This window comes from Sminthopsis crassicaudata, chromosome 2, assembly GCF_048593235.1.
Source record: "Sminthopsis crassicaudata isolate SCR6 chromosome 2, ASM4859323v1, whole genome shotgun sequence".
Lineage (NCBI taxonomy): Eukaryota > Metazoa > Chordata > Mammalia > Dasyuromorphia > Dasyuridae > Sminthopsis > Sminthopsis crassicaudata.
In genome coordinates this window covers 579,982,846-580,005,148 of record NC_133618.1, presented here as the reverse complement: position 1 = coordinate 580,005,148, position 22,303 = coordinate 579,982,846, and the positions used below count along the sequence as shown (strand labels likewise).

General features: G+C 33.8%; 1 protein-coding gene across 1 annotated transcript in view; it reads left to right on the top strand.

Moving 5' to 3' along the window:
• LOC141552976 (cilia- and flagella-associated protein 43-like) overlaps positions 1 to 19,691 on the top strand; it is a 192,084-nt gene extending 172,393 nt beyond the window's left edge. Inside the window, exons 31-39 of the mRNA XM_074284860.1 lie at positions 3,346 to 3,432; positions 3,968 to 4,056; positions 6,506 to 6,713; positions 8,582 to 8,694; positions 9,512 to 9,671; positions 16,036 to 16,200; positions 17,512 to 17,592; positions 19,118 to 19,271; positions 19,490 to 19,691. Coding sequence (XP_074140961.1) covers positions 3,346 to 3,432; positions 3,968 to 4,056; positions 6,506 to 6,713; positions 8,582 to 8,694; positions 9,512 to 9,671; positions 16,036 to 16,200; positions 17,512 to 17,592; positions 19,118 to 19,271; positions 19,490 to 19,656 — 1,224 coding nt within the window. The 3' untranslated portion in view covers positions 19,657 to 19,691. The remainder of the gene's footprint in view (positions 1 to 3,345; positions 3,433 to 3,967; positions 4,057 to 6,505; positions 6,714 to 8,581; positions 8,695 to 9,511; positions 9,672 to 16,035; positions 16,201 to 17,511; positions 17,593 to 19,117; positions 19,272 to 19,489) is intronic.
• The last annotated feature ends 2,612 nt before the right edge of the window (positions 19,692 to 22,303 follow it).

The following is a 22,303-nucleotide window of genomic DNA, read 5'->3' as shown; positions in this document are numbered from 1 at the left end:
CCTTTCCCCTTTTCCTCCATTTGGCAAGTGATCCAATATATGTTAAACATGTGCATCCAATTGATAGGTATCCACTCAGTTTCCAGTTTCTTGCCACTCTTCTTTTGGGTTTATGTCTTACCTCTTACCATAATTGCTTTTATGATGGGATTCTTTTTTTGTTTTCTTATTCTTCCAGATTACTTAATGTATTTGGACTTGGTGTTATGCTTTTTAGGATCTCAGAGACAGCTTAGGCTGGGGCCCTGCAAGCTTTTGTTGTTCCCAAAGTAGTCTGATTCAAAGCAAAATGTGATTGCTCCCCTCATTCCTATCTGAGCTCTGCAAAGCTTCTGACCTGTATTTGAGTTTGAGCAATAGTAGAATGCTGCTAGACTCAGCCCTTATCAGTCAGATGAAAAATTCTGCTGGCTCAAAGCAACAGAATTGCTCTTTTGTCCTGGGATTTCTAATCATTATTCATCAGGATTAAGGATTGGGCTAAAAACTGGAAATGAAACCCTGTTCTTTATTTTGGGGATTTAAAAGCCAAACAGAAGAATTTTTATTTAATCCTCAAGGCAAGACAAAGATGCTAGAGTTTAGTGAATAGGAGTTGGAGACAGGATTGAGGAAATCACTTTGGCAATTGTGTGGAGGATAGATTGGAATAAACAGAAATTTTTAGCAATAATAATATAGATGAGAGGTGATGGTGACTATAGGAGCAGACAAAATAAGTTGGATGCAAGAAATGTAGAGGCAAAACTGACCAGATTTTGTATAGTGAAATAAGTTTGGATGGAATAAAAGTGGTTTTGGAGAAAGATAATGAATCCTATTATGAACATATTGAGATTAAAATGTCTTTAGGACATCTAGTTTTCAATTTCCAAAAGTCAGTTGGTGATGAATAACTCAAGATAGAGACGAGGGTTGTATATAAATATTTGTGAGGCATAGAGATGATAATGAAACCCATGAGATCTAATGAGATAGCACATGGAAAAATAAGAATATTGAGAAAGATGAGAGCCCAAATAGTACTTTTGGAACACCTACAGCTAGAAAGTATGATATGGATGACAAATCAGGAAAGAAGACTAAGAAAAAACAAGCAGAGGTTAAGAGAACTAAGAGAGAGTAGTGATACACACACACACACACACACACACACACAAAAGAGGAAAGAATGGCCAACAATATTAAATGCAGTAGAAAGGTCAAGGAGGATTAGGACTGGGGAAAAAAAAAAAAAAAACAGACTTGTCCCATAAGAACTGTGTGGTAACTTTAGGGAGAACAACTCCAATTGAGTGATGAGGTCAATTTATCCTGATTTATCCTGAGAAATTTAGAATTTAGGAATAAGCAAAATAAGAGAAAGTAACCAATATAGACAGCTTATTTTAGGGGTTTGGCTAAGAAAAGGAAGTTCACATGAGAATATGTTAGGTTGTGAATTTTTTTTTTAAAGATGATGGGGAGATTTGACCATGTTTAAAGGGAATGGGGAAGAAATACAGCAGATATAGAAAAATTGGAAATTGGAGAGTGGAAATGATTGAGGGAGCAAATTTGCTGGAAATGACCCAAAGGTGGGGGTGGGGGTATGAATAAGAAACATATCTATATAGAGAGGTTGACTGTGGACCAAGAAGGACCATCTCTGACACGAGAGAAAATAGTGAGGAATGAAATTAAAGGGTTTTGAAGTGAAACATGAAAGAGAGAAAGGGAGAGAGAGACAGAGAGACAGAGAAAGAGAGAGAGGAGAGAGAGAGAGAAAGAGAGAGAAGGAGAGGTAAAGAGAAAGGGAGAGAGAGAGAGAAACAGAGATCATTTAAAATAGCCTCAGTTGAAGAGATGTGAAAAGTACATGGAAAGAGATGTGGAAGGTTTACTAAATAGTAAAATAATAATAATAGTAATAGTAATAAGTAGCACTTGTATAAATCACTTAAAAGTTTTAGAGAACTTTATATATGTTAAATCATTTGTTCCTCATGACAACCCTGTGGAGTAGGTGCTATTATGATGAGATTTGGAATAGTTTCTGTGAGGAATGACATAGGAACTCAATTAGCATAGAATAGAAAGTGTAATTGTCCTGTTACAACAAGGTTTCCGTTGAGATTGGATAGAACAAAATTGTAATAAGCCTAATTGATGAGGAGAAACTGAGGCTCTAAGCCAAGATGGATCAGCTCTTTTTCTGGTGGTGTGATTACCTCTCTCTCCTTCCCCAAATACCAAGGCCAGGTCTGGGTAGCAAATGAATTCATTACTCAATGCTGTGTTAAAACAAAGTCTTTATTGATAGTAAGGGGATAGACAGGCATTTGGCTTCTAGAAAGGCCAAACTGCCTGGCAAGGGGACACCAATTGGCGGGCATAAGGCCAAGTGCGAGGAATACAATTTTAGAAATTAATTTTATACATAACCAGGGTCATAAAACAAAGTTTGTATAGAGATGTTATCCAAGAGGTTCCGGAGATATTTGTTAATAAGACAGGAATTTCATTTGTGTCTTAAGTTATCTCCTTTAACCTCTCCTAAGAAAGGAATTTCCTCTATCTTGGGCTATCTCTTTTTGACCATATCATAATCAACATGGTTGTATGACTTCTTCCAGTCCAGTTTCACAATCTGAGCAGGATAGATGGTGAGAGGAATTGAAAACTGAGATTTAGAAGGAATATATGGCAATAAGATGAGATGAGGAATTTTTGTGGTGATTGGGGTTAAGTGACTTGTTCAGAATGATACAGCTAATAAGTCTCTGAGGCTGTATTTGAATTCAGGTTCTCCTCATTCCAGAACTGGTGCTTTACCCACTGTGTCACCTAGCTGCCCTGAAGGATTCTATCATAGAAGATAATGTGGAATTGAATGGTTAGCTATAGAATTGAGACTGAAAAGGGAGAAAAATCAGAGCATGAGAAAGTACTGGATTAGAAGAAGTCTTAATGAGGGGGAAGAACAGGTATAGAAGGGATAAGGCACAAGGAAACATGGAATGACAGCAATTTTTCTCAGTCCTCTTCCTTGCTGACATTTCCACTATATTTAATACTACTGACCACTCTCTCTTCCCAATTTTCTTTCCTCTCTAGGTTTTTATATTTTTACTCTCTCTTGGTTCTCTTCCTTCCAGTCTCTGTTCCTTCCAGTCTTCTTTGCTAGTTTATGATCCAAATCATGCCTCCAGCTGTGACTATTCCCAAATTTGTTTCCAAGGTTATAATTAGAGAAATGGCATAGTTTTTCATCACAATCACATTTAAGATCCTCCTTGTTCTCAACTTGTTTAATAATCTACAAAGCAGCTCTTAATTTTGTTTTGTTGTTTCCAATATTATTAGAAAAATACTTCTAAGGAAGTCTTCGTGGCCAGAGATGAAGTTGATACATACAGAGAAAACTATGACAATTTAGTTGCAGAGGACAAAGTAAGAATAATCCATCTGTTCCTGTTCATACAAAGTTCTACCTCTAAATTTCTAGATTTAAGAGAGAAAGAAGGAAAATGGATTTTTCTATTTCCATTTTCACTTTCATTCTTAAGTACAGGTTCACCTCACTATGTGACATTCCTGAAAACATATATGGTAAATCAGATCATTTTTCCCTTTCTTGGCCTCATTCTCCTTATGTGTAAAATGAAGGAGTTGGGTTTGATGATCTCTTAAGATTCTTTCTTATCAACAGGTTTATAATTCTATGCAGCAATATTTTAATAATTATTTTTTATTATTCTTTAATGATAGATAATACTAATTAATAATATTTAATCTATTATTAAGTTCACCTTTTTAAAAAATAGGTGAATTCTTATGCATAGTGAATGAATATTCCTTAACATATGTTTTCATGTATTGCTATTTCTCAGAATGAGAAACAATAGAATTTTCAAGAAGAAATGTCAGTTAATAAAATGTTTCAAAATAAACTACATTTCCAGTAATTATATGTTTTTCCCCACAGATTATAGACCGTGGATTTAAAAAAGAGTTTGCTGACCTTAGCAGCCATCATGCTGAATTTCTCATCAAACTATTTAAACGCCGGCCAAGGTTAATTTCCTTTTTGTTTGGCCTTTAGCCCTTTGTTCACATCTTTCTGAAGGATTATTTTTGACTCAAATGATAAAGAAAATCAAAATTTATTTTTTCAAAACACAAAATTCTTTAGTGCAACATCTAAGCAACTAATTACAATTTTAGATAATACAATTTTAGACAAGTGATTAAACTCATAAATGAACCTTATAGTTTAGCATTGTAAATAAGCCATTTTGAGGAGTTGAAATAAATGAAATAGTGAAAAAAAAGCATCAGTTGAGTCAGCTCCATACTGACTATAGGCAAAACACTATGATAAGATTGGGAATACAAATAGAAAAATAACGTGACGATTAAAAAGGTTCAAGAGATATCATTTCTGGGTGTTCTAATTATTTTGTTAATAAGGCCAGGAAGTTATAAATAAAAGGATGGTCATTTGACCCTTTCTCTTAGACCAAAGACCTGCTTCAAAGAGTGGATGTTCTTGAGGGTGGCAATCAACTCGCATTGGTTAATACACTGGAGACCTAAGCTATATTAAAATAAAGGTCTTGGGGTACATGACTTAGGTCACTCAAATCTTGGTCAAAGAGATATTAATTTCCATATTACCTGTCTTAAAAAGAGGGAAAATTAACCTTTCCTTAGATTTGTCAGAGCAAACACAATAACCAGAAATACATCTATTATTCCAAACATAGAATTGCTTTTACTCTCTGATTAGATCTTGGCCTGTATAAATCTTGGTGAAAGAGAAATTTCCCACATGAGTTGGTTTCTGCATGAGGAAACAGAAAAGGAGAAAACCCTCGGTCCTAATATAATAACTTATTATCAGATATGAGAGAGAAATGCTTATTTCTCACAAAGAGAGACAAGATATAAAAAAGGTTTCAGCTACAAGTCATACATTAAGATCCAATGTTCCTTATACACTGAATGAACCATGTGATAATGTCTTTTCTTTAGCATAATTTCTATTGATAAAACTATACCTTTGAACCACTTGATAGTGCCAAAGACTTCAGTGATTCATCAATGGCTATTGATCCTAATCAGCTGTCATAAGCATAATTCAGTATATTTTAAAATAATATTTTTGAAATTGCTTTTAATAGTACCAATAATGATTATAGTTGCTTTCACAGTTTAAAAGTGATTCATTACATGTTTGTATATGTGGTGCTATTCTATTCATATTTGTCTACCAAAGCCTTTGCATTGGCTAAGGTTTAAAGATTTTACTATATTCATAGAATTATGTGATACAGTAGATAGAGCAGTGAATCTTGAGTCAGGAATCCTGGGCAACTCTGTTTTCATCAGTTTCCTCACTTTTAAAATTAGGTTAGTACCTCATGATGTTGTTGTGAGGATCAAATAAGACAATACTTATAAGAAGTGCTTAATGATTAGAACTTAATAGGCGGTATATTGTTATGGGCCAGAACTCTGAACTTGAAACAAGGATTCTTAACACTATATTAAGTCAGTGAAATTAATAAAGACAATAGTTATCTAGTTAGCATAGTGATTAATAGTTCTCTAGTTCAGTACATGTATTTAGTACTTAATATAGTTTCAACAAGATTCACACCTATGATAATGTAATTATAAGAGATCATATAAGTTGGGAGCCTCAGCCAGAGTCAGAGCCAGAGAAGACAAGCAGACTAGAGGCAGGAGTTCAAGCTCTTGGAGCCAAGGAAAAAAGAGATTCATTTCCATCTTCATCAGCCTTGTCGTGGCTGGCCTGGCCTCCTGCACTTCCCCCACTGTAACCAAGACTCTGGAAGGCCTTTAAGAAAACTAGCCCCAGGCCCCAGGCAAGGAAACTAGATTGTGAAGGAGATAATAAAGGATTTGGACTTTAACACCTGGCTACTATGGTGGAGATTACATGGCTGAAAAGAAGGCTGCTCCAGAGACCTCCAGAAAACCACTAAGAACATTACAGTATATAAATGCTTATTCTCTTCTCCTTCCCACTATACATACATACAACATTGAAAGCTATCTTAAAAACAAGTCTAAAATAGTAGTTTATACCATATACTACGTCTATTTTCCAACAAAGTAGATATTAATGAAAGGAGGATAGTCAGAATAGAATAGGGATATAGCATTTCTTTCAAGCTGGATTTTTATATCAGATTTCTCCAGACCCTTTCCTGGTTACCCTGCTTTTAAATCTCACATAAATGCATAATTGGGCAAAAAGAGAGCATTCTTTTCCAACCCATGTTAGTATCTGGGTTTTTGCAAAGAAGATTCAAAGGGAACAAAAGAATGTGCTTCTTCCCACGGTTCATCCTAAAAGAGATTGAAATGTAAATGTTCTCTGGCAAAAGAAATAAGACATAACATCTTATTAAGATTTCTACTAAGTGTTGAACTTTTTAACAGCAATATGATCTTTGTCTTGAAAGACTTACTATGAATTTGTTGATAATTCCAGAATGGCAAAGCAGAGAGTTCAAATAGAGAGTACTACTCCCTTTGGCAATCGGATTGGACCTGAAAAACTCCAAAAGGATAACCTTGCCCAAATCATGAAAGCCATGGATGATCTGGATAATCCAAGTCACATGCCAGAGGGCTTAGATCCCGGGATCTGGGAATATTTCTGTGCTGCAAGACGAACCAAAATAGAAAATGAACAGAGGGTAATACAATCTTAATTTCATTTTTGCTTATTAATATGAAATATTGAGGGTGGGTTATATGGCATAACCAGGAAGTTAGTGTATTTTAATGAACTACTTTTTTGCTTTTTTTCTAAACTTTGTTACATGGGAAAGCTTGGTGAGGGAGGGATATATATTCAGATATAAGTGGCTCCCATCTGTAAAATGGGGATAATAATAGCATCTATCTTTCAGAATTGTTGTAAAAATCAAATGACCTAATATCTGCAAACTCTCGGCACAGTGTCTGGCACATATTAGAAGCCATATGTATTTTAGCTATCATCATCATCATTATTATCATCAGCCTGATATAATAACTGGTAATACTGAAGTAATACAATGGAGTCTAGAATCCTGAAGTTTGGGCTTAGCGAGATTGCCAACTATCAGTAAATAAGACAATCAGGATGCAAAAAAAATTTTTTTTGACAAGCTAGAATACCCAGTTTAATAAGATAAAATTTAATGGGATAAATATAAATTTACATTTTGGTTCAAAAAAACTGGCTTCATGAGTATAAGAGAGGGGAATCATATTTAGACAAATATTCATCTAAAAATGATCTGAGGGTTGTAGAAGACTGCAAGCTCAACAGGAATCAATAATGGGATGCAGAAGCCAAGAAAACTAAAATGATAGCCTGCATGAAGAGAGGCAGAAGGAAATTCTATTCTTCTTCTGCTCTTCTTTGGCTGAACTGCATTTGGAGCATGATGCTCAGTATCCAGGGGAGAGTGAGTAATATGGTGAATATTGCCTTGAGTTCATAAAGAACAATCAACTGAAGGAACTTCTTAGCTTAAGGAAGAATAAACTCAAAGGGGACATGAGAGTTTTCTTCATGTAGCTAAAGAGCTCTCATGTGGAGGAGGAATTGGTTGTAGAGAACAGAACTAGGAGTGGTGAGCAAATTAAAATTTGCTTCAAAGAAAAACTTACTCAAAATGAAAATTACCCAAAATGGAATGAGTTCTCCCAGAAGGCAAGGATTATCCTGGCTATGTGTAGTTTGGATTAAATGAGCCACTAGGCTCTGTGATCACTCTGAAATTCTGGTTGTATTTTTATGAATTTGGTGGTGGTGTGAGTCATAATGAAATGTTTGTCTATTCTGTTAGAGTTTTTCTCTTTTCCAGGAAGTCGAAAAGAAAAACTACTTTATTTAAATGAGTACTGAGCATTATTCTTTTACTAAGTTGTTCTGTTTAGAATGGGTAAGATGAAAAACCAGTATGTTTAACTAGAGGAACACTAGAAAAATGTCTTCCCCTTCTCACCCATCAGAACAAACAAACAAATAAACAAATAAAATAACAACCCATTTAGCATAATGAATTAAGCAACTGACTTTGAGGCCCCACTTCTCACACCTACTTCCTATGCAGTGCTGGATAAGCCACTTAACCTTGCAGTGATTTAGGCAACAGAAAAGTTACAGAGAACATATGTAACTGTATTTTCAGAATTTTTTTTACTTAAGAGAGTTAATTATATTAATGAAAATACAAGACCCAGTATCTTTGTCTGTCATTAAATGCAGTCATTAACATTTAATCTATTATCTTTTGAATGATGTTAGAAACAAATTCCAAACTAGATGCCAGAGAAAAATTCTATAACTTATATAATTCATTTTCATCAAAAGGATATTTTATACACATTCCAAGTATTGGCAAAAAATGTCATAGAGAATGTAGTTTCTTGATATAATAAGTAGGTAGTGAGGAGAGTAATTTTAGTATTTCCATTAATTTTTTTTTTTCTGAAGAAGTCACTAAAACAGAGTTATTCTTATTTTTAAAGTCTTGTTCTCTGACAAGGTTGTGCTTTGGGTTTTGTCCAGGTAAAGCGGAAAGCTGCTGGTTTGTTGGAAATGCAGGCCTTCCTTCGAAGAAGAATAGAAGAGGATGAAAAGATTCAAACCGACATTGACAAAATTTTCCAGGAACTTTTTGTGTAATATAACTATTGATTCTTTCAGTCACTTTCATATACATTTTTTAAAATTCTTCTAATTTGGAGGCAAATCACCCTTGTATAGGAGACTAACATCAGTTTACACTGGATATAATATTGATACATTATTATGAACCAGGGCTTTGAGAGCTCAAATGCCTCAAGACAAGAAAAAAAGCTTCATTGTAAGAAAATGATTAAATTACTCATCAATTTGGTAATTTCCAGGCATATAATATAGTTGTAAAATTAATGTCATATGTAAAATGAAAAGCAGAATAAAGCAAAGCTTTTCATATATTTTATGCCATATAGTCATTTGTTTTTTCCCTCATGTTTAAATCATTTAATAGAATGAAAACGTGACTATTCAAATATTTTTAATCCTAGAATAGCATTTTATGATCATGCATTTTTATCCATATCAAACTTTAACTCACATATTGAATAGGAAGAATTATTATAGCTACTTAACATGAAAACTGATTTAGGGGAAATGGTCACTTTGTTTAAGTATTTTGAAAGTAAAATGGCTTAACACGATTTCAATCAATCAACACAAGTACTTATGTACTTCATATGTGCCAGACAATACAATAAGCATTGGACACAAAGACAGAAGCCAAAGATTTCTCCTAAAAGAGCTTGAGTTCTGGTAAAAGGACAATATCGACATATCTCTGAGAGAAGACATACTACAAATTAATTATAAAATAGCCTTGGAAAGACTTGCAGGCTTTTTTTTTTTAATTTAGTTACTAAATGTAAAACAAATACATAACAATAGCTATAACTTTCTCATTCTTTTTCATCTTAGATTACAGAAGGATAGAAGTAATTATCAAGTGGATTTGACAGTTCAATTCCTGCTTAAACAAGGGCAAGTGGAGACAGAAGATTTACAATTTATGATAGGCTACTCTGATTTTATTATCATTAACAGGAGTATAATTGAGGATCTGAATAAGGCAGTCCGGGTAATTATGAATTTTCAGAAAGAAAAAACACTAATTTCCATATGAAATAAGAATAATGTTTTACCTTGTTTAATTTCCACCTTTTCCCCTTCTATTGTTCCCTTTCTTCTAAAAAAATTTTGTTACCTTCTGTTTTTATATCATTTTCATTTCTGAATATACTTCACTTAGCTATCTGTTGTAATACACTTAAAGACAGGATAAAAGCAGTCAAGCAAAACTAACCAACATATCAATAATATGCAGCACATATTATGTGTTACATTCATATTTGCCCACTTCTGCAAAGAGAGGGAGGTATATTTTCTCAGTTCTTCTCCAGGGCAAATGGCCACTATGATTATTTGGCATTCAGTTTCCCTTTTTTGTTCTTTCCAGTTGTATTGTTGTAGTCTTTGTGTATATTGATTTCCAGGTTCTATTCACCTCACTCTGAATCTATTTATATAGTTCTTCCCAGCATTCTCTATTTTTTGTTATTTCCTATGGAATAGCAATCTTCTTTTTTTTTTTAAAATCCCCCCCCCCCTGAGGCTGGGGTTAAGTGACTTGCCCAGGGTCACACAGCTAGGAACTGTTAAGTGTCTGAGACCAGATTTGAACTTGGGTCCTCCTGAATTCAAGGCTGGTAGTCTATCCACTACGTCATCTAGCTGCCCCCAAATAGCAATCTTCTAATACATTCATGCGGCAAAATTTGATTAGCCATTTCTCAGTCTTATTCTGTTTCCATTTTACATTTTTTTTTTAATTTTCTACTACCAAAAGAATATTTTGGTGTTTTTAAGGCCTTTCACTATAACTTTGACATCCTACTTGCATTAGTTTATACAAAAGCTTTTTAATTTTACATCATCAAAACTGTCTATTATCAGGGGTAGCTAGGTGGCATAATAGATAGAATAGCCTTGAAGTCAGGAGGACCTGAGTTCAAATGTGACCATAGACACTTGATACTAGCAGTATGATCTTGAGCAAGTCATTTAGCCCAGATTGCCTTGCCAAAAAAAAAAAAGTCTGTTATCTTTTGTGATCATTTTGTTTGAGGAAGAACTTTTCTCCTAGGCATTGCAGTAAAAAACTTTCAATGCAAGTCACATATATATATTTTGATTTTAAAAATGGCATGATGTTGGCCTAAATATAATTTTTGTCAAACTGATTTCCACTTTTCCCAGAAGTTCTTGTTGAATGGCATGTTCTTCCCCAAGTAATTTGTATTCTTAGGTTTGTTGGATTTAATCGTTTCTAATTCTTCCATATCTTCTTTGATTTACTTTTTTCTTCTTTAACCAGTACCAATAATTTTGATAATTATTTTTATCATATAATCTCAGGCCTAGAAGTAGTATTCCCCCTTCATTCTTAATTTTAAATTTCTCTTGAGATTCTAGATCTTTTATTTTTCCAAATGAAATTTGTTGTTATTTTGTTTAGTTCTATAAAGTAGTCCCTTGAGAGATTTAGCAATACATCTATAAATTAATTTAAATAGTATCACTTTGTGCAATTTTGGTTTTGTTTCCTGATATTTTTCTTTGAGATTTTCACTTCATTTGTGAAAATTTCAGTAAAATACACCAATATATGTGTTTCTAAGAGGAAGAGAGATAAAAAATAATAATTTTCTAAGTAATGAAAATGTAGTAGTTATAGTTCAAGTTTTCTTTTCTTTCCAGTTTCAGGTTTCAGTTTTAAGAACTTTAATGAAGAACCAGACAACTACAACAGTCTCATCCCACTGTTTTCATTTCCCCAGAGTTGGAGGTCCTTTGAGAGTCACCTCAGTGACTCTGTATTTTCTAGCAGTAGGAAGAGGGAACAGATAAGGAGGGTAATATGAAGCAATTGGATAGGGATAAAGAAATGAATGTAGTCTGGTTCTCCCCTTGCTTCCTCTTCTCTTTATCCTGGTAAAATGCATCATCTACTTTTGTCTTTATCATCCTAGGCAAATACTAATAATATTCTGCTTATAGATAATACTGCTGGAATCTGTGGCTACTGTTTAGAAACAGAAAAAAAAGTAGATGGGAATATTAAGCAAGAGATTCATTTTCTAATAGATTTTTTTCTTGAAACAAGAAATTTTACAAAAATATATGAGATCCTTTGATCCAAACTCACATGTGAAAATGTTCGTAGCAGCCTTCTATGTAGTGGCAAGAAACTGGAAACTGAGTGAATGCCCTTCAGTTGGGTAATGGCTGAATAAATTATGATATATGAATGTTATGGAATATTACTGTTCTATAAGAAATGATGAATAGGATGATTTCAGAAAAGCCTGGAAAGACTTACATGAACTGATGCTGAATAAAGTGAGAAGAACCAAGAGAACATTGTAGATAGTAACAACAAGATTATGTGATGACCAACTGTGATGAAGTTGACTCTTCTCAGCAATGAGGTGACACATTCCATTAGACTTGGGATGGGAAAACAACATCTATATGTAGAGAGAGAATTGTGGAGAGAACAATACAGAGTGAAGCATAGTAATTTTCACCTCTTTTGTTTGCTTTTTTTTTTCTTTCTTGTGTTTTTTCCCTTTTAGTCTGATTTTTCTTATATAACACAACAAATATGGAAATGTTTAAAAGAATTGCCCATATTTAACCTATATCACATTATTTGCTATTTTGGGGAAGGGAGAGGTGAAAGAGGGAAAGAGAAAAATTTAGAACAAAAATCTTACAAAAAAATTAATGATTAAAACTATGTGTATTTGAAAAAATAAAATACAATTGAAAACTTTAAAAAGATGTTTGAGAAAATATCTGAATATGGTAACTGACTTTCTAAGATTAACTTTTAATTCATTATTATCTTGCTAACAAATATGAGATGTTTTTAGTTCTTTTTCATTTATCAATTGATATTTACTCTAATAATATATACATAATGAATATTTGTATTAAGATCAAAAGTATTATAGAGTATGAAAGATTTTTATGATGGCTAGTATTTCTTAATCAAAAATTGGAAAGTAGTAGAATAGAATAGACAGTATCAGAGGGATAACTCATACTTTTTATTAAAGTGTACCTTAATGGTATGCAATACTAATGAGGTCAGGGTTCAGATTCTAAGTTGTGGAAATAAAGCCCAGAATGCATTGGGTGGCCTTCCTTTATTGTTATATGTACTTGTCTGGCTAAGATGAAGTAGGGAAAGTGATTCTCATTTCAGTGCCCCACAATGGTTTATTATTATTTTGATATTTGATGCATTTATGAACTCACTGATATGGGTATTCATTCTGAAAACACAAATTGCAAATCATTCCAATCCTGGTGCATTTTGTCCATGTCTCGAAGTAAAAACTCCATAGGAAGGAAGTCAAACATGCATAATTACTAATGAAGCTCATGTACTATTTTTCATTATCCCTCATTCTTGCCACATGATTTGATAAGCATTATATGGCCTCTATGCACTAGCTACTGTTATAAATGCTGTAAACACCAGGAAAGGCAAAAAGATAGTTCTTGCATTTTAATAGTTCACAATTTAATGAGGGAGACAACCTGCAAACAACTATGTATATAGTTTGCTTATAAACATATGTGTATGTATATAAATATGTATGCATATATATATATACATACATAGTTTGCAAATTATATACACCACAAATGGGAAATAATTATCAGAGAGAAGGCACTAGAATTAAGATGGATTAGGAAAGACTTCTTGGAAAAAGTGGATTTTACCTGAGATTTGAAGGAAGCCAAGGGAAACCAGGAGGGAGAATATTTCAGAGATAAGAAATAACCAGAGAAAATAACTAGAACAAAGAGTAATGTCTTGTTCATGGAACAGGAAGAAGGCCAGTGTCACTGTAACAGAGAAAAAGGTGAAGAACCAAAGGTGTAAGATATAAGAAGACTGGAAAGGTAGATGGGTGGGTGGGGAAACTGCCCTAGGATATCAATGACTTTGAACATCCAAACAAGAGGATTTTCTAGAAAATCCTGGAGATAATAAGGAACTACTGTAATTTATTGAGTAAGAGGGTGACATGGTCAGATCAGTGCTTTAGGAAAATAAGTTTGGCACCTGAATGAAGCATGGACTGGAGTTGAGGAGAGACTTGTGGCAGGCACCCCATCCACAAGGTAATTGCAGTAGTTCAAGTATTGGAGATAGGAAGGTGAAGCTACCCAGCCCAGTGGCAATGAGAGAAGGGGGCATATTAGAAAAATGTTGTAAAAGTGGGATCAATAACTCTTAGGGGCAGATTGGAAATGGGAAAGATGAGAGTCAAGAATCAAGGATGAGCCAAAGGGACTAAAAGGATGGTGGTGACTTTGATAGTAATAAGGATTTTTTGAAAGGAAGCAGGGTTTAGATGAAAAAAATGAGTTCGGTTTTGGACATGCTGAGTTTAAGATATTTACTAGACATTCAGTTTGAGATTTCTGAAAAGCAGTTGGAAATGTGAGATCCAAAGCAAATAAGTAAGTTTGAAAATCATCAGATTCATGGGAATTGAGATGAGATTGCCAAGTAGAGTGTTGTTGAGGGAGAAAAGAAGAGAGTCCATAACAGAAGAAATTTTTGACACACTAATGATTACTGGTCATGACCTAGATAGGGATCTGGCAAAGGAGACAGAGAAGGAGCAATCTGATAGGTAGAAAGAGAATTAGGAGAAAGTAGTGTTCCAAAAATCTATAGAGAAAAGAGTATTAAGAAGAGGATGAAGGCTGCAGAGAAGTCAGCAAGGAGGACTGAGAAAATGACACTGGATTTGGCAACCAGGAGGAGCAGTCGCAGTGGAATGGTGAAGGCAGAAGACGGTTGTAGTGCATTAAGAGACAGGAGAGGAAACAGAGGTACCTAATGTCCATGGCCTTCTCAAAGAGGTTAGTCACAAAGGTCAGCAGATATTTAGGATGATAGCAAGAATAGAAACTCAAGTGAGGGCTTTTATGGATAGGAGAGACATAGCTATGAGGGAAGGAGACAAGACATGGAGAGACTGAAGGGAAGAGAGTGGATGGAGACAGGATGGAATGAGATCAAGTATGCAGGTAGAAGGGATTAAGATTGGCAAGGAAAAGGGTTCACCTCTTCCTGCAAGTCAAGTGTAAGAGAAGAAAGAGTGGCAAAAGGCATCTCATTGATAGTAGAGGGAACTCTTGTAATATTGCTTCAATTTTTTCAGCAAAATGAGGTAAGGTTGTTAGCTTTGAGGGTGACTAGAGAGGTGAAGCCTAAGAGATTTGAGGAAGGATGAAAAAAGATTTGGAAAAAGGTGTGGAGGAGGATAATCATTTATATGATGTTTCTATGAGTCAGGCACTGGGGCATTTTACAAATATTTCAATTGATATTATGAGAGTAGAATACTAAGTTGATAAGTTATATATAGAAGTATTAGCAGCAATAAGGGTCCAATTGAAATTAAGTGACATAATTCATAGTGGACTCAGAACTGTTCAATGATTTTTTCCATCTTTATTCAGCAGTATGTGTGTAAATGTGAAAGCAGTGGTTATGGGGAATTGGTTTGACAAACCTAAGGTACTATATAAATGCTAAGTATTACTGCCCAGAATAATGTAGAATAAGTATTTTTTTTATCCATTTGTTTTTTCCAGAGTGGATAGTTGGGCCAAACTACTTTAAATAATTATTGATTTCATTTATGAGGTTTAGCTCGATGCAATTGAAACTTGTCATGTGAAAAAAAGGAGCAATTAAAGCACCTCTTTCAATTTGGACCCTTCAGTGGCTAGCCTCCCATGGTAGTGACAAAAATATTTTCCTATACATCCTGTTTTATACTTCACGTTGATATTTAAAATCAGACGTTCACTGTTCTTGTACAAATTATTTATTATTATATATTTCAAGGAATTTTATATAACTCTGACATGGATAGAAGATACTTTCTTGAAGGTACCTTTAAGGTTGCTTCTTGTTTATAACTCCTGAAGGCTAAAAAGACTTTTGTTTTCATCTTGCTTATCTTTTAGAAGTAGCACACTGGAGCTGGGTCTTAAATCAGGAAGACCTGAGTTCAAATGCAGTCTCAAATATTTAATTAGTTGTATGGTCCTGGGAAAGTGGTTTAACTTGTCTCCCTCTGTTCCCTAATCTACCAACCTCCCAGAGGGAAATGTGAGGATAAAATTAGATATTTGGAAAACTTTTTGCAAACTTTAAAGCACTACATAAATGTTAACTATTACCATCTTAAAGGATCTAGTTTTATAATGGCTGGTATTTTGTAACAATGATCAGGTCTTTACTAGTCCCCTACAAAAAGTTACATTTTTATAACAGTAAAGTCATGATATGATGTGCAGAATTGTATCACCTAACATTAGAATGTGTAAAAATTTTTTGTAAGACCCAAGGTATGAAGAAAGTTGCCAACTTGGTTGAAAAGAAAAATTATCAGAAAGGAATAACTCAGATCGAATGGGACCATAAAAAAATGGAGATGGAAATGGAAGATCTAACCCAAAGGGCTTGGGGTATTCAGATGCTGTTTTTTTCAAGAGCTCATCAGAGGGTAAATGATTCTTTTGAAAATAGCTCATTTTTAAAAAGTATTTTAGAAAACATCTTTTAAATTATCAATAAATCAGCAATATTTATTGTATCTACAGTGTTTCTGGCTGTTACAAATGTAGTGAATGAAATACAACCCCTAATCAAAAGTAATTTCATTCTAATCAGGTAAACTGCAAATATCTATGTAAATATATAAAAATAGAATAAAATACAAAGTAGTTAGCTATAGTTTGACATTTTATTAGCAAGGAAGGCTTGAATAGCTTAATATTATATAAAGTGGCATGTAAGGTGTGGAAATGAAGAGGAAAGGCATTCTAGGCATGGGAAACAGCTATCCCAAAGGGACTGAGATAGGAAATAGATTATCCAAAGTGAAGAACAGATAAAGGGAGTTTGGCTGAATCACAGAATGAGGGAATCTGAGGAATGTAAGATGAGGAAAAAAGGTTAAGGTGAAACTGAAAGGCATTGAAAACTAAACAGAAGAGTTTCTAATTTCTTTGAGGCAAGGTAGAGCTTCTGGATTTTGGGGATAGGTAAGTGATATGGTCAGGTTTGCATTTAACCAGCAGGAAGAAGGCTGTATGGAAAATCAGAAAATCAATTTGGAGGCCATGGCAATAATCTAGACAAAAGGCAGGAGGACCTAAGTTCAAGTGGCAGCTATGTGAAAAGAGAGGAGTCAGTTTTGATGAACAACTGTTGTATTTAGATTCAGCTAACGAATATTAAGCACCTACTTTGCCCTGGGCACTGTGATGTGACCCAAAGATAGAAAGATAGGCAAAAGTTGATCTCTGCTCTCAGACATTATCTAATGAGTAAAGACAACACATTTTTTAAAAAGCCATGAAAGGGGAATAAGAAGCAATAAGGTATCTGGGTTGGGGAATGATAAAATCCTGAATACTACAGCAGTATGGAAAATGATGAGATGGCTATTCTGGTCTCTCCTTAAATAGAAGATCCTGGAGGAGCTCTCTAATGTCCAAGCTACCCTCTTCAATCAGAGGAAGGGCGTTATGGGGATGGGGTATTGAGGAAGTGTGGCTTTCAGAACTGATGTGACCTTGCAAGATGAGTTTCTTGAGACTTAGAGTGGAAATATGGTGCAAAATCAAGTCTTGAGGAAAATGAGTAAAGGTGGTTAAATACAAATAATCATTTTACATAGAAATTTAATATCTAAAGCAGGTGGTAATAAATCATGACAAACATCTTTGAATACAGAGCAGAATGACACACTTGTTTACTTGACAAAATAACAAAGAATTTTTTATTTGTTTTAATATATTCTTCTTCCTAGTATATATCAGAAGAGGATCATGAAATCACAATTGGATTGCAGCTTTCTCAAATGGAGCAGTCTCTTGCTGCTCTAGAAAAAGTAAGATTCAACCTTACTGAATTTAATGTAGATTCTGAAATGTCCCCAAATTAATACTTGTAATGGGTTTCAGGGTGAAATTAGAGATTTTAATTATCAGGAATCTAAGTTCATTTCAGTATTTATGATGTATCCAATAGGCAAAATGTCCTTGGTTGCTGGGGAGACAAAGACAAAGAACAAAGCATGAGCTAGGGATGGTGGAGTGTGGTGTTACTATAGATAAAGGACCACAAGGGAATTTGTGGCAAGTAAGGCTTCATGGCAGAGGTAGCTAAGAGGAATGTTAAGGATGAAGATTTTATGGAGATAATTAGAAAAGAAACCCAGGCATGGCCCATGCAATCTGGCCAGAATGTAGAAGATATGAAGGGCACTTAATTATGATAAGCCAGCCCAAAGAGTTCAAAGTTTGTCAGAAGCAGGAAGGAGTAACTGAAGGCTTTGGTGGTAAATGTTGTTTCCTTAGTAAGGGAGTGACAGAATTTTAGGAAGATTTTTTTGGCAGTTCCTATATGAAAGCTGGAGAGAGGAAAATACTAATAGTAGTGGGGAGGCTAATTGGGTGACGAGGAAATTTGAACAAGGGTGCGGTAAAGTTAACTCTAAATCTACCACCTTAAAGCTACTTATGATGGATCTGGGTGGAAATGTCCAGCAGGCAACCGGCAATGTAAGATTATGCGTTCAGAAGAGATTGGGCTGGTCTGCCTAGAGTTCATAATAGAACCCATTGGAACAGATGAGGAGACCAAAGGATAAAGAATAAGCCAACCTTTCAGGGAGACAAACAAAAGAATAGACAATTAAGAGAAGCAGAAGAGCAACATTCCAGGGACCAAAGGAAGAGGATAGTTAACAAACTCAAAAGTTGAAGACAGGTCAAGAAGTACAATGACTAAGAAAAGACCTATAAATTTAACAGTGAGGAGATTATATAATGACAAAGTTGATTAACTGGGATGTACAGGGATGAAAGGGAACAGAAATTAGAGGTCATGTTAGGCAAAGAAAAGGATTAGAGAGTTGGAAATTTCAGTTTTATAATCATAATCTATTTTCAGTCTGGGAAACCTTGGAATTTGGTCTGCTCACCTCAGCAACTTGTATCTAACAAGTGTTAATGGGGAATGATCTTCATCTGAAATGTCCTCAAATTAATATTTGGGGACAATACTACTGTTCATATCTTCAGAACCAGTTGGATGGCATTAGTACTTGAAAAACACATCTGATAAAAAGTTTGTTATCTTTTCTATTCATCCTGCTCAAAGTAAATGCTCAGTTGTTGTTGATAGTTAGGTAAAACTAAGATTATAACTACAAAGTCATTTTGTATTGAAATGAAATATAGTACAATATTTTTAGTCTTATTACTTCAGTTTCCAGGGTTATACAGAGTATTTCAATATCATGTCAGTGATAAGTCATTTATATTAAAATATAGGTAAGCTTTTTTAATAGCATCCTCCCATAAGTTCTAATGCCTTTTTCACATATTTTTTCCCTTGGGGTAAATTTCTAGAAACACAAAAAAGATGTGGAATTCCAAAAACAGTTATTCAAGGAACTGAGAAGAATCAACAATAAAAAGGATATAGCAAATTATATTCTAAGCTGCAATCTACATGAACACTTGGTGTGTAACTCTGAAAGAAAACACATCTGTCAATCATTTGGTAAGCCAATTTTTGCCAACCATGGAATGTGATAAAATTATTTTTCTACAATTAAAAAGTTGGTCAGCAGATTTAAAAGCTACATAGCAATTTGCCATTTTGTTATAGCAGTTCACAAAGTTCTTGATATATTTGAAAATGTTATTAATCCAGTCATAACGAATGACATTTCTTTAATATTTTAGACAGTGATCCCACTTTGTCATTTTTTGAAACAGGGCTTCCACTTACTTATGAAAAGATTTCCAGAGAACGTTATGAGGCTACACTACAACAACAGAAATTAATAAATATTTCGAAAGAGCAATTTGAACAAATTTCAATTTTGCAGGCAGAAGTTGAAAGATTAAGAATGAAAACATTTCCTGCTCTTATTCATATGTAGAAATACTGGCACTATGTGAGGCAGAAGATATCATAGATGAAGAAATTTCTGTTCCCAGGCATTTGAAATGTCTTTTCTTTAGGGAAAGGAAAACTAAATAATGTTTTCCCCTTAAAAATCTATCTGTAATTGAAATTATTTAGCTCTTCCCAAAATACTGTAAAAATGTAAATTCTGTACTTAATAATTAAAAATGTAAAAAAAAAACCTATCAGTGTGTCTCTTTTTAAGAGTAAACAAGATTGTCTTGGATGTTGTGCTTTAAAAAAAGTTATTAAGGGCAGCTAGGTGGTGCAGTGGATAGAGCACCAGCCTTGAATTCAGGAGGACCCGAGTTCAAATCTGGCCTCAGACAATTAACACTTCCTAGCTGTGTGACCCTGGGCAAGTCACTTAACCCCAGCCTCAAAAAAAAAAAAAAAAAAAAAAAAAAGTTATTAAAATTTCCACACTTTCAAACCCAGAGATTTCAGTAAAATGATAAAAAGCTCCTATATATACCCAAAATATTAACATCACTTTTTCTAGTTGGAAAGAACAGAAAACAAAGTATCCATCAGTTGGAAGTGGAATATTGCTGCACTATAAGAAATGATGATTAAGAAGGAAACAGAGAAAGAGGGAAAGAAAGACTTCTATTTTATAATACAAAGTAAAGTTAACAGAAGCACAAAAATATCTATACTATGGCTATAGCAATGTCATTGGAGAGAAGAAAACCAAGTAAATTATGATGAAGTGGTCCCCAAAGAAGAGAATATATCTTGATCTTTTCATTGCAGAGGTAGGATACTATGGTGTGGGAAAACATGTCAGATTAGAAAATGTGTTGATTCGTTTTCTGGACTATTTGGAAAATTAAGGGAATGTAAAAAATAAGATATCAATTTAGAAAGCATATTTTTAAAAGGCTATTATCTGAATAGAAAGTGAACAAGATCTATTTTGGTCATTTATCTAAAATATGAATTGCTTTATTTGATAAGAGAACCTTTTTTTTTTTTTCATCCATATCCAAAATGGAAACATTTTTCAGGTTTTAATACTTGGTCTTTTTTTAAAAAATTGAGTTTGACATTCTGTCCTTCCTACAAATCCTTCCTCTATCTCATTGAAAAGATAAGCAAGCAATCTGAAAAATGCTATATATGTGAAATCATGTAAAATCTATTTCCAGAGTAGCTGTTACCTCCCTCTCACTCCCCACAAAAAAAAAAAAAAAATGTGGGAAAAATCATATTTCAGTTTGCTCTGAGTTCATCAGTTCTCTCTGTGGAAGTGCATAGCAATATTTCAATATGTGTCTTTTCAAACTGTCTTGGATCACTGTATTGATCAGGATAACTAAGTCTTTCACGGTTGATATTCTTTCAATGTTATTATTACTGAAAATCATATACAACAATTTGTTCAACCATTCCCCAAGTGATGGACATCTCTATTTCACAAAATATATTAAAGAAAATACCTTCAAAAACAGAATTGGACTTAATGGTAAAAGTGGCACAAAAATTCACTTTATTGAGTTCTTTATAATTTTTCTTAAAAAATTAAAAATCTTTCAAAAAAACCTTTTATGCTTTTTAAAAATATGTTTAAACTTAAATACAAAATAGAAAAACAAAACATTGTCATTGCACAGCAGAACACAAGATGATTCAAAATATGAAACAAATTTCCATTTCAAGAAAGCTGATACATTGATACATGATACTACACATTGTATTCCCAGTTGTTCTATCTTTTCTCTGCTTCCTTGGTTTTCTTTTGTTCTCTCTGGTACATTTTTTTACTTTATTCCTTTTTTTCCCCTTCCTCTCCCTACTTCCCCCAAGGTGGCTACAATTAGGCATAAATATATTTACATATACATATTATATATACATCCACATTTATGTATACATACACATAAAATATGCATATGTGTACATAGATATCTATAGTCATATATAAATATATTTATATATTTATATATATATTTTTTTTTCTATGTAAAGCCATTCTACAATTGTTTTCCTATTTGTCTGAAGGTGGATAATGTTTTTTCATATTTTTCTAAATCCACAAATTCATCATTTTCTACACCATACCAATATATTAACCATATAATATTTAATAATATAAAACAATATTGATTACTCTGACATATAGTGTAGTGTCCCTATTTTCCTCTTGATTAAATTTATCTGTCTGAAATCAACGATCATTACCTTGCTTTTTCCCCTAATTTTACTCATGATTATTTTTTATTATATCTGTGTCTTTTCTGCTTTATTTCTACTCACTACCTTGTCTTGCCATTACTTAACCTACCCCCCCCACTAAGAGTTCCTCCCTTGTCCCCTCCTTCTGCCCTTTCCCTCCCTCTTACCCCATGTGCATTTCTTTCTTATCCCCTTAACCCTCTTATTTCTTTCTGACTTAAGAAGACTTTCATACCCTTCTAAATATATATTATTCCCTCTTTAATCTATTCCCAATAAGAGCAGAGTTCCAGAAGTACCAGCCTTTCTCCCCAATCTAATTCCCCATGTGTTTTCTACATGTTTTTGCTTTTTAGAATCACATCATATTCAGTTCTATCCCAATCTTTCAAACTACCTAATTGCTAATGACAATCTTAAACATAGTTTTAATTTTCACGTAT